This window comes from Physeter macrocephalus, chromosome 4 (assembly GCF_002837175.3).
Source record: "Physeter macrocephalus isolate SW-GA chromosome 4, ASM283717v5, whole genome shotgun sequence".
Lineage (NCBI taxonomy): Eukaryota > Metazoa > Chordata > Mammalia > Artiodactyla > Physeteridae > Physeter > Physeter macrocephalus.
Window position 1 is genome coordinate 137,225,071 of NC_041217.1, and position 12,887 is coordinate 137,237,957.

Consider the following 12,887-nt stretch of genomic DNA (forward strand, 5'->3'; position numbering starts at 1 on the left):
TTTTGGTGTAATGCCTGTTTTTATCATTGGAATTTGATTTGTATCATTATTTAACGTAAATCTAGAGTTTTTCTTCTGAGAACTCTTTATTTTCCATTTAATAAAAATACTGGAAATAGCAGTCTCGCCCTCTTAAAAATAAATGTGTAAATACACATGAAAGAGTACATTAAGGTATGCAAATGACAGAAAGAGTCAAGTGAGCGGAATGTTTCTTGAAAACAGCAGATAAGATTGAGTCTGGAGCCCACCAACAGCCCAACAATCATGAGTAACAGTGTTACAGGTCACAGAAAAGAGAGGTGACAAGGGAAGACCTTGTTGGCCAGGTGTGCATCTCTATTCCATCCCTTTGGCAAAGCAAAATAAAACAAAACAAAAAAACTGTGCTCTAAAGACCGCTGTTTCCAAAACACAGTCGTAGATCTTGGATAGTCTTTAAATGCTGGTAGGTAACCTAAAGGCCAATCCAAACACACAGGGAGTCATAGATAAGAAAAGTCCTAAAAACAATCAACAAGGCAAAATGCTCTGAGATATTAGGCGAGGGCAGGGGGGGAGCATAAAGAAAAGGAGAAAGGCAGGAAAAGCAACTAAACAGAAGCTCCATTAAAACTCAAGACATGACTCAAAATTGAAAAGTCCTGCTGAGCCACATCTTCCAAGCCAGTTTTCTTATAACTAGAGCTAATTAGAAACTATCTAATAAGTAGATAATCAAATATAAAATCTAGATTTAAAAAAATGTTCCCAATTATATGTTAGGAAGCAGTATACTTTTTTCTGTATTTCAGTTAGATAAAACACGAATTAAATCTTTCTATATTTAATTTTCCTCAGTAGCAAAGTTTTAAAATAATTTTGGAGTCTAGGCAAAATTTTCCTAAGAATCATGAAATACTTTAGTCTATTTTTTAAAAGCTATTTTTATTTTTAATGGTTTTGGTTCGTCTTCATTTAATAAAGTTTATATACTTTTTAAAAACTCACTAATTTTTTTAATTCAGAAAAAAAGAGAATTACCTGTATGTCCTATCACCCAAAAATAACAGCATTAGTGTTTTAGCACAAGTTTATTTAAAAAACCAAGTGTGTATATTTACATGTGCTGTTTTCTGAAAGGCCTCATAGCTTTAAATTTCTCGAAGAGGTGAAAGAATGAAAAAATTTAACCATAGATCTAGTGCAAGATGCCCATTTCATAGGTGAGACAACTGAGGCTGAGAGAGGCAAACTGACTTGCCCAATACTATAGCTGGCAATCAACAGAACCCTGAAGAGAAATGTACAGTCTCCCAAGTTCCTGGTTCAATACTCTTTCAAATACCATTTGACTTTTAATTTCACTTAAGGTGTTCTTTCCATCCATTCATTTAGTTATCTATCCAACAAACTCTGTGAGCCAGGGATCCTAGGACACAGAGATAGAAAGAAATAATCCTGCTCCTCAAGTCCAATGGAAACAGATACATATACGTAAACTCATCTCTTTATTAACTAAAACATGATCACTGCTATACTTGGTGTACATACAGAATGCAGTGGGAGAATGTGGCCGTGTGAGACAAGTGTGCCTTGAGGAGGAATGGCATTTGAGGTAACTTGAAGAATGAATCCATGTTAGCCAGGCAGATGGATACTGGGGTTCAGGGGTGAGTGTGAGGGAACAGATGGCCCCTGAACTGCAAGGGAGAGCATGGCACCGGAACGCAGGAGGTAAGATGGGATGGATAAGTATAGAGATCTTGAAAGAAAGGAGTTTAGATCTTACCTACAGTAAATAAGGAACCACCAAACATTTTTAAGCGAGGTTATCCCATAACTAAAATTTGCATTTTACAAAGATCATTCTGGCACCAGTAAGTGGCACAGAGAAACGGTAAGAAAGACACAAGAACAAAACCAAAGCAGTAACAGAAGAAATAGACATAAGGGGCAGGAGAGATATTTAGGATTAGAATTAACAGGCTATTTGATAAGAAGAGAGAGTAAGGAGTCTAGAATAAATTAAATAATTGACAGATGGTGTTGCCATGGGCAGTATGGAATACCTTCATATTTTTTAGGATCTGAAATTTATTTTAAATTGCTACCAAAATGCTACACTGTAGGCTTCCAACTGTAAGTTTCACAAAGCAATTCAATTTTCAACAAAAATTGCCAATATAAGAGAAATGGAAAGAGGGAAAAAAAGCCAAAAAATGCTGACCTGTTTATGAAAAGCTGGATTCTAAAAGAACACAAAGAAGAAGTTGAAAAACCTTGGCAACAGAATGTCTGACCGACAAATCTTTCTGGAAAAGATTTTAATTTCAGAAACCATTTTGGAAGCCTACTGATAAAGAATGTATCATATTTACTTTTTTTAAATAAAATATTTCTAACATAAACATCTTAAACCTAAGTGAAAGCATATCAATGCTGTCAATTGAATTTTACAATGCACATAACTGACTAAGACACTACAGGAAAGAGAACTGTGTGCTAGAACTTAAGAAGTGAAAAGACTTTGGTGGGCACCTAGGGTATTACTTATTTCTAAGAAGAAAAATAAAATCTTCAACTTAGCTCTAGAAAAAGATTCCACACACCTCTGCTTCATGGCTAAAGCATTTCAATTTCTGGAAAGATTATCAGAATGAAATATCAACTTAATTGTGTTAGCTCTTTTCTTCAGAACAAATAAAAATAAACCAAATCTACTGTCACCTATTACTAACATGAGCTTAACAAAAAATTTTTACGACTCAACTGTGACTGAAAAATATTTCAATACTGAATAATAAAAATTCCTATGATAACAATGAGAATCAGAAATACAAACTTAAAAAAGAAACTAAAACGCCCTAGAAGGAAGGCGAGAAAAAAACATCTACTCTTGAAAATGAGGCACAACTTACTTAGCAATGCCTCCACGAGGTAGAAGTCTCAGACTGAAATGTCCCTCGTATCTGAATTTTCCAGGTACCTGAAAGCTTATTTCTTTATGTGTCCAACTTTCTTCTTCTTCCATTTTTTTTTTAAATGAAAACCTTGGTAAAATGTATTACACATTCCTGACCTTTCTTAAACAGAACATACTGTAACCTTTTCTTGAGTGTGGCATCAGTAAAAACAGCCTCTCAGGGGCATGTAGCACATAAAGCTGTTTCACATCTCGCCCTATACAAACGGGTGAGCCTGCTTTGTTTTTAAAGTTTTCCTGTCCCCTCCTTTACCCCTGGCTACTTGTCACTTCTCACTACTGTCAAATGCATTTGCCACCAACAGCTCATCACCTCATGCTTGGACTACTACAAAACACTTCTAATTTGATAGGAAACCTAATATTAAAACTTACTTGAACTATGTTTTTTAAAAAACAAGTTAAAACACAAATGAATGAAATGCATGATCTTGAGTGCATTAAATGTATGGGGGTGTTCTGAACTGGTTTAATCTATGTATTTTACTTCTTACTTCTCTCTGGTGTTCCAAATGAGAAAAATTTCCTGGAAAACTGAACTCCAGACATGAAAAGTATTAGTGAACTAAATCTTTCTAAATATAATAGCTCTATTAAAAGTAAAAATTTTTCATGTTTGCACTCAAATTCAAATAATATCAATATTATATGATATTTGAGCAGTAAGTACAAAGATGTGTAGTACACCAATGTCTGCTATTTGGGTCGTATTACAGTTGAAACTCTTTCCTCAAATTGTTAAAACATTACAACATTTACTTTTCTAATATTGTAATTGGTTTCAAATTTTAAGCTAACAGCATTATTATGTTGTATAAAGCTGTCACTAACTACTATGATTTCACTAGAATACACACTCACTGACACACAATAGGTACTTCCTTCATGCCAAATTACATGCATTCTAATAGCAAATGGCCAGGTAATTACAAGGTGAGAACCAGCTGTCAGATGAACTCATAAGCCTCATTCACAAAGGAGATACATATATTCTAGATTATAAAGAAATTCTTATTTCAAAATTAATCTTTCAGATTCCCTATTTTTCATTTACCTTCAACTGATTTTTGGAATAATTTTTTAACTCTAAAACTTTTAAATAGATTCTACTTTTTCTAATTTAACAAATCACAGTAAATCAGAAACCAGGAGTCATGTATTCAAACCACAAATAATAACTAAAATTTACTTATTTGATATTTACTCTATATCAAATGAGCTAGGATTGTGTATTTCAGGGAAAATGGGGCATGAATTTTAATATAAACCTTAATATATCATGTAACATATTACATATTGTATATATAATGTATTACAACTTTAATTCATGTATAACTACCCACCTAATACCAAAAGGAAAAAAGGAGGCAGAAATGAGTTAAGGAGTTACAAAGTAATGTGATTTATATATACTCTAGCAGGACCAACTTTGGGGGTCTTAACAAAATAACAATGAAATCTTGCAAACACGCCTGACAAAATACTTCCAGAAAGACTATCCACAATACAACAGGAACAAAACAAGCAGTTCACAATATTGGTGAGATCACAGCATTAAATGTCACTTCTAGGAATATTAATTATCACAGAACTAGACACTGAGGAAGGTATTTCTAGCTGTTAATTAAAATCTCCTTGCAAAAAAATTCCATTTTAGGGACTTCCCTGGTGGCGCAGTGATTAAGAATCTGCCTGCCAATGCAAGGGACATGGGTTCGATCCCTGGTCTGGGAAGATCCCACATGCCATGGAGCAGCTAAGCGCATATGCCACAACTACTGAGCCTGTGCTCTAGAGCCCGTGAGTCACAACTACTGAAGCCCGCGCACCTAGAGCCCGTGCTCCGCAACAAGAGAAGCCACCACAATGAGAAGCCCATGCACCACAATGAAGAGTAGCCCCACTCGCCACAACTAGAGAAAGCCTGCGCGTAGCAATGAAGACCCAACACAGCCATAAATAAATACATAAATTTATTTATTTATTTAAAAAAAATTCCATTTTTGTATTTTCTAAAGACAAAAGAAGGAGCCTTAATAACAAATAAGGTATATTTCACAACTGTTAAATTTTAAAAGGTGCCTACAATTTAGAACCTTCCTGGTTCTAAATTCTACTAACTCTCTGGATAGGATCACAATTCTTAAAGGACCAACTCTCTTCCAGCTCTGTGGAGGGCAGAACCAGGAGGCATGCCCTGAGTAGTGGCCAGGGGGGTTGACAGCCATATAAGAAACACTGAAGAATTCTGACAGTGGGGGGTGTTAAACATTTGGATAAGTTTTTTAGAGCAGCTGTGAGATCTTACTCTCTAATAATAGAACAGACTCCTACCTGCCGTGGAAAGGGTTTGAAGTAATGCTATTCAAAATCAAAACTGGATAACTTTTCAAAGTCCCGTCCAGACCCAGAGACCAAGAATTACATATACATCTACATCCAACAATACTAATAACAACCAAACACAACTTTCTGCAAAGCAATACCTTTACTTCACTGGAGGATATTTAAAAAGTGGCCTTCTGTGCAGTTTTATGTGTTCTGCTAGATATCTGGGTCTTTTTTATCTGCATTCTCCTTGCTGCTACTGAACCAGAAGTTAACGTCTTTTACTTTCCAAATTTTAATTTTTAAACCAAATACTAATTATAGCATGGGCCCAAATTACTAAACTGGTTTACCTAACTACATGACCGTGGGAAGTAATTTCTTGCAAAATGAATGGCTTGCACTAAGATCCACCAGAACGTTCTGTTCAGCACTCTATTCCCAGCCCCAGGACCTGGAAGGCATCAAATGTTTACCAAATAAGAGGATCATTCCTGTCCCCAAATGACAAATATAAAATAAATGTAATCATTTTTTCTTTTTTAACAATTAGATTTTAATCTGTATATTCCCAAACATTTTTAAGAGGACACTGAAACTGAAATTTCCTATGGGGCAAATAGAAATTTTCAAACAAGGTACTAATTTTTTAGAAATAAAACAAGTAGATTACACAAGAGCTGGCAATCTTCACACTGTTTATTATACTTCCCTTTGCTTCAACCCATTACTGTGTCCTGTCCCCTTTTCATTTGAAAGGCAGGCCGCTGGTAGGGAGAAAGTACACTGGACTTGCAGTGCATGGGCCTGGGGTCTAGTTCCATCTCTTCCATTAACTAGCTCTATGGGGACATGTCACTTCCCCTTTGGGGCCTGCAAGGCTGCACTTGTAAAACAAGGGAGCCAAACTAATCATGAATTTCTAAAGTCTTCTGCTTTAAAAATCTATGATTCTCCTTTCATTCTACCCATTATCCTGTCCCAAATGCCTTGATGCAGCAACTGCCAGCCACATCATTCCTAGACTTGTACAGGAGCCTCCAAATTTGTCTTTTTCCCTCTTTATTTTTCCTTATCTTAAAATGAATTCAATCCTAAAACCATGAGTTGAGTAGAATGAAAAGCACACTGTCCTGGAAGTCAGGGAGAACAGGTTCAAATCCAGACTTTGCCACTAGCCAAACACAGCTCTAAAATGGTGATCTTATTAACTATCTCACTGGGGATTAAATAAAATGTATAAAGCACCTAACATAGTGCCTGACACACTGTAGATGCTCAACCATGTTTAGCACTTCTCCCTATTTCCCAAGATCAAATGCCTCAGGTTCCCACTGTCTACAGCAAAAGGATGACCAACAAGGTGCACAGATGGCATGCAAGAAGATTTGTAAAACTACAGAGGCAAAAACGGGGTTAAACATTCTCACCAGGCTCCAGTGTGCCAGGAAAGTGTCTTCCTGTATCCTTGCCAATACTCTTCTGGGTAAAGCAGCCTCAGTAACCAGCCCCTAGTGAACTCTCAAAATTTAATGGTGCAGCCAAATCCACAGGTCAAGAGGAAATGAAAACTTGACACGATTCTTCAGAAAGTCATAGATTCTCTGGATTTTACGTTAAAGCAAACTCCTCAGCCTGTCATTCATGTGCAAAGAAGCCAGTCCCAATTCTTAGTATTTAAATGTACAGGCAGTACAACTAATGTTAAAGTACCACCAAGCATTATAATTTATTTTGATTTTGCAATTCTAGGAAATTAAAAGGTGTGACAAAAGAAAAAAAAGAGTAAAATTTTTCACAAAATGAGGATACACTGAACTTTGTAGGGTCATACAAGCATCTTCAGAATAAGCAATGACTTTCTTCTTGATTTCAAAACTGGGTCAAAACTAGAAGGAAGGGGGCTTCCCTGCTGGCGCAGTGGTTAAGAATCCGCCTGCCAATGCAGGGGACACCGGTTCGATCCCTGGTCCGGGAAGATCCCACATGCCGCGGAACAACTAAGCCCGTGCGCCACAACTACTGAGCCTGCACTCTAGAGCCCGTGAGCCACAACTACTGAGCATGTGTGCCACAACTACTGAAGCCCGCGTGCCTAGAGCCTGTGCTCTGCAACAAGAGAAGCCACCGCAATGAGAAGTCCGTGCACAGCAACAAAGAGTAGCCCCCACTGCAGCAACTAGAGAAAGATGGCGAGCAGCAATGAAGACCAAACTCAGCCAAAAATAAATAAATAAATTTATTTTAAAAAAACAAAAACAAAAACACTAGAAGGAACAAGGAGAGGAGTGACGGGGCCTTGCAAAGAGAAGCTCATTTCTTAAAGTGACTTAGGTACAGTTATTTAAATACATGAGAATTTTTTCCCAAACTAGGACAAATTAAAACCTTTACTGCCATATACTAGTCAATGATCTAGCTGAGTTACTAGGTAACAGAGGGCAATCAACCAAGTGTGTGGAAGTCTGGAAACCAAAGAGATCTTGTGAAGAAATCTGGCTTTTTGAAGTGCCACCTTCTTTCCCAAAATACTTCAGCCCAAGGAACTGCTGCAAAAGAATATAACTAAAATGATAGAACATTTAGGAGAAAATTCTATCAGGAGGCTTAGCTTCATTAAGAATTATCCAAATTCACATCTCTACTAAAAAACCCAAAGCACTAGAGTAGGCCAGCCTGCTCTACTGGACCCTTGAAATGTACTAAGCAGTGAATCGCACCAAAACTCGTACCATGAGCTGCCATTTTTCTGCAAAGTAATTATTCACAAGCACTGTTACTTCTGGTTGATGCTTTTAAAAAATCAGAGGTAAAGTCTGTTTTCTGCACCCTCCCCCAGTGTTCTTTGCTCACATCCCTAACTAAAACAAAAAGGAATCATCTCCACCCAGATTTGAGATTTCTGATCAAACCCATTCGCCTAGACGGCCCTCTTTCTCCTTAACAGACTTCTCCAGTCCCCTTATCTCCCACCCTGTCCCTGTCCCTCTACATAGCACCCTCAGTATTGCTCCAATCCCTTTCTCAAGTCTAGCCTTCCCTCATTTCTGACTTAATCGATGACCAGTACTCTGCTTACCCAGACTTGGTCCCAGCTTCATCCTCCAACTCCAGTCCCATCACTGCCTAGCCCCTCCTCAGCTTTGACTCCTGCCCTGTCCTCTTATCTCTAACCTCTCAGTCTAATCCCCGTGGCTTTAATATCTGACCTTATCAACGACGTCCCCCCCCCAGACGTTATTGCAGCTGAGCCCCCTCCCCACTTCCTATCAATTCTTGTCATTCCTGGCCTCTGCCCAGTCCCTTTTCATTTTAGACCCTGACCAATCTCCTCTCTTTCTGGTCCTTGGCTAAAACCCAAACCCCATTCCTAACCTCATTCCTGACCCTAGCAAAGCCGCTACTCTGGCTGGCCCATCCCACTTTTTCTCTGACTCTGAACCTGGTGCATCCCCACTCCTTCACTGAAACCCTGGGCCGCGAAATCTCGGGCCCTCGCCTAATCTCCTAGGACCCCATTTCTCACCCCCTGATACAAGCATCCTCCTCATCACACACTCCAGGTCAATGTGTCTGGCTCTCCCCACCTCGGAGGCCGGCCTTGGGCCCTCCTCCCCATCCCCGACCCGGGCCTGCCCCGTTAGTGAGCTCAGCTCAAAGCCCAGAGACCTCCTACTCACGCTGCCGCGCAGCCCTGCCCTGCAGCCCTTATTCCCCATTCAGCCCCTCCCCATGGGCCCTTCTCCCCACTTGCCCCCAGTCCGGTGACCTCCATCCCAAAGAGCTCGGTGTTCCATTCCCCCTCTCTCCGCACCTCCCCCGCCTCAAAAGCCCTCCGCACTCCAAGCCCAGTGGGGTGTGTCCCCTCCCCAGGGAACTCCAGCCCGCTGGCCTCTCCCGCAGGGGTCATGGGTCGGCCCTCCTCACCTCGGCGTCCACCACCTCGTGGTAGGCGGGCGGGGGGTCGAAGCCGCCGCCGCCTCCGGTGCTGCCGCCGCGGGAAGGGCCTCCGCCGCCGCCGTCACCGCCGCCGTCGCCCCGCGAGCTCCCGCCGGGCCCGGGGCTGGGGCCGCCGCCGCTGTCCATGGGTTCGTAGCCGCCGTAGTCGAGGCCCGGCCGCTCGTTGGTGAGCAGTGCCACGGCCTCGTTGATGTCATTCTTGGCCAGGCGCAGGGCCTTGCGGATGGTGGCAGGGTCCGAGAAGCCCATGCACAGCAGCGTGGTCATGTGCTGCTCCTCCTCCGATTCCATGGCTCGGGCCTCCGGGCCGCGCCAGCCGGTGGGCTGCGAAGCTGCGGGTCCGGGGCCTGGCGGGCCGCGCGGCGCTGCTTCCGCGCCGTCCCCGCGCCCGGGCGGGCCCCTGCACTCCTGCGCTGCGCGCTCCGCGGCCGCCGGGCCAGGGTGGGCGCGGGGGTGGGCGCCCCGAGCCGAGCGACGGCGGTGGAGGGCTCAGGCGCTGCGGCGGCCCGGCCCAGCCCTGCGCGCCGCCATGTTGGCCTCCTCCTCCGCCTCCGCCTCCTCCGGCCCGCGGGGCCGCGCCTCCGCTCCCGGAAGCCGTACGAGAGGCCTCGGGGCCCGCCGGTCACGGGTGAGGTTGGGGGGTGATTTTTCTTTCTTTCTTTCTTTTTTTAATAGAGGCGGTAAGGGAGGGGCTGCGCCGCGTTGCGTCTCTAGGGTGAAAGGGACGCTGTAAGGCCCGGGCGGAGGCGAGGAAGGGTTCTCCGCCGTCGCCGCCGCCGCCCGCCTATTCCTCCAGCAACAGGTTCCCGCGGGAGGGGCGGGAGCAAAGTTCAACGCGCTGCGCGGAACGTCCCCGAAGTCCCCGAGCTGGCGATCCTGCCCGGCGCTGAAGGCGGTTTCCCCCTAACCTCGCCGGAGTCCCCGCCGGACTCCAGCGCCCGGACTTGCTCGCCCCAGCGCGGCCCGGAACGCACCCCAGCCTAAACGCAGTGCTCTCGGCGGCTACTGTAACCCACCCCAAACCTGGCCTGACTTGCACCGCGGTCCTGAAGGAAATCCTCCAGCCACGCTGCCTGACATACCCTTCAGCGCCCACTTAAATTCATGCCCAAAGCAGGCAAACCAGCCCACCCAGGCTGAAATGCACCCCCCACATACTCTTGACCTAAATTCCTCTAACTTTCGCTGAAATCACCCTAAACTGATTGAAGTGAATTCCCAGCCCTCCTTGAATTTTCCTTCCAGCATTGACTGACCACCACCTACCCCCAGCCAACTTGACTGGACTCTACCAAACTCATGCAAAAATCCCCTGAGAGTCCGAAACATATTTTTACAACCGGAACTCCAGATGCCAGTGCTGTCTGTGAAAACCTCCAAAAACTCCTGACTGCATCACCCTCCTTCAGGCTCTGACTCATTCGAACACCTTGGACCTCTACTTCCCTCCTGATGCTCATCCACCCACCCACATTCTACTGCACCCTTTGGCTCAGAATTCCGTCTTTGTTCTGCCTTTTGAGGGAGGACTGCCCTCCCTCTTTTTTATGCCCTTTGTGGGAGGGGACCGCACCCCTGTTGGTTTCCCCCTTTGAGCATTCCTCTTCCCCTTCAAAGGCCTGCTTTCTTTGCTTTCTTTTTCCACTTTTAGCATTAGCGCACAGGGGCCGTATCTTTAGTCCACTGACTAGCATCTAAGCCCTGGTCCTTGCTATTTCCCGCCTTCAATTTCCTTTTATTCTTGCTTCTCCCAAGTTCTTTCCCCACCGTCTCCCAAGATCCTGATGCTTTTTCCATATCTCACTTCATCTCCTGTTACCCTTACCCTGGTTCCTTCCTGAACCCTGAAGTCCACCATCTAACCTTTCTCATACCGTCAAATCCCTCCTGTTGCCAACCAGGCACTCACTAAAATCCCCCTTTTCCCCAAATCTTAAATTAGGGACAGTACCCAGAAATTTTGTCTGTACTCTCTCTGTTAGCATCCTTTTCCCTGGACCATGAGCCCTTCTTGCCTAGTACTTGCTACATACATTTATAAACACCAGCAATTTGATTTACAGGGTGAATTTATCACTGCTGTTTACATTTAAATGAAGTAACTGTATTTGTTGTATTGATTAAAGACTAGATTATAGACCAAAGACTAGGACTAATATGCAAAGGAAGTAAAGTCCCGTAACTTGTTAATTAAAATAACAAAACTCCTCTCTTCTTACATTTCTGAACAACAACAAAAAAGAACCTGCTAAGAAAGAATGCCTATAATTGGATCAGGTCACAATGTGTATGTTAAAATAAAATTTTATTAAGTGTTATGCACTTCTAGGTCCTCAATGACATTTTAGATATTTATCTGTAGCATATGAAGAACAAAAGTAATCTAAATCAACATAAGCAACCTGTCATAGAGTACCTGCCAAGGTATTTAATTTTTTCAACAAATATGTACTTAGTATTTGTCAGGTGCCAGGTACTCTTCTTGGCACTGGTGATGCAACTCTAAACAAAGTAGATAAAATTTGATGATGGCAAAGTGATGACATTCAATTTTGCACTGTGTTTAAAGAGTTAATTCAGTGACCAAATTAAGAAATCAGTTATAAGGGAAGAGAAAGTAGCAGGTAAAGAAAAAAGTGTTTGCCTCTGAAATTCAAAATAGAACTCAAGAGGTAATGAGACGGGGCCGACCGATTCAGATGGCACATAAAAAGACTCATCAACAGTGGCAGGTTTATAGAACGTGACAGAGGAAACTGTGCTGAGCTGAGAAGAGGAAGCAGAGAAAAACAGTCTGTGATAAAAACTGGAAAGGAGCCACAGAAGGCTACAAAAAAAAAAAGGAAGGCCATTTTTGAACCAGATCCTGGAGTGACTGAAAAGCCAAAGTGTCATTTGAGGATGTGAGTAGTATAATCACACTTTTTTGCATGTAAGAAAGCAAGTGAGCACTTTAAACTCTGTTGAATTGGGATAGCAGGAGAGGGGACTGTGGTATGAATATTCATGCCTTCACTTACATTTTTATTTTTATTGCAGTAGAATCTTAAAAATGTTAAAGGACCCCTCCAAAATAAATATTTAATTCACATTTATCCTTATTTAGAAGCTTTTAGAAGAAAAAGAAATAACTTGGTCTAGAAGAGAGGTATATTGGACTGTCCTTTTTTTTTATCTATTAAGTTTTTATTTTTTTAACATCTTTATCGGAGTATAATTGCTTTACAATGGTGTGTTAGTTTCCGCTTTATAACAAAGTGAATCAGCTATACATATACATATATCCCCATATCTCCTCCCTCTTGCATCTCCCTTTCACCCTCCCTATCCACTCCTCTAGGTGGTCACAGAGCACTGAGCTGATCTCCCTGTGCTCTGCAGCGGCTTCCCACTAGCTACCTATTTTACATTTGGCTGTATATATAAGTCCATTCCACTCTCTCACTTCGTCCCAGCTTACCCTTCCCCCTCCCTGTGTCCTCAAGTCCATTCTCTACATCTGCATCTTTATTCCTCTCCTGCCCCTAGGTTCTTCATAACCATTTTTTCTTTTTTTTTAGATTCCATATATATGTGTTAGCATATGGTATTTGTTTTTCTCTTTCTGTCTTACTTCACTCTGTATGACAGACTC

General features: G+C 42.4%; 2 protein-coding genes across 2 annotated transcripts in view; one reads left to right on the forward strand and one right to left on the reverse strand.

Moving 5' to 3' along the window:
• USP24 (ubiquitin specific peptidase 24) overlaps positions 1–9,631 on the reverse strand; it is a 159,433-nt gene extending 149,802 nt beyond the window's left edge. Inside the window, exon 1 of the mRNA XM_024119918.3 lies at positions 9,221–9,631. Within this exon, the coding sequence (XP_023975686.1) occupies positions 9,221–9,544 (324 nt within the window). The 5' untranslated portion in view covers positions 9,545–9,631. The remainder of the gene's footprint in view (positions 1–9,220) is intronic.
• The window catches only part of LOC129392023 (translation initiation factor IF-2-like), a 10,501-nt gene continuing 7,156 nt past the window's right edge, over positions 9,543–12,887 (forward strand). The window contains exon 1 of the mRNA XM_055083912.1: positions 9,543–9,881. Coding sequence (XP_054939887.1) covers positions 9,543–9,881 — 339 coding nt within the window. The remainder of the gene's footprint in view (positions 9,882–12,887) is intronic.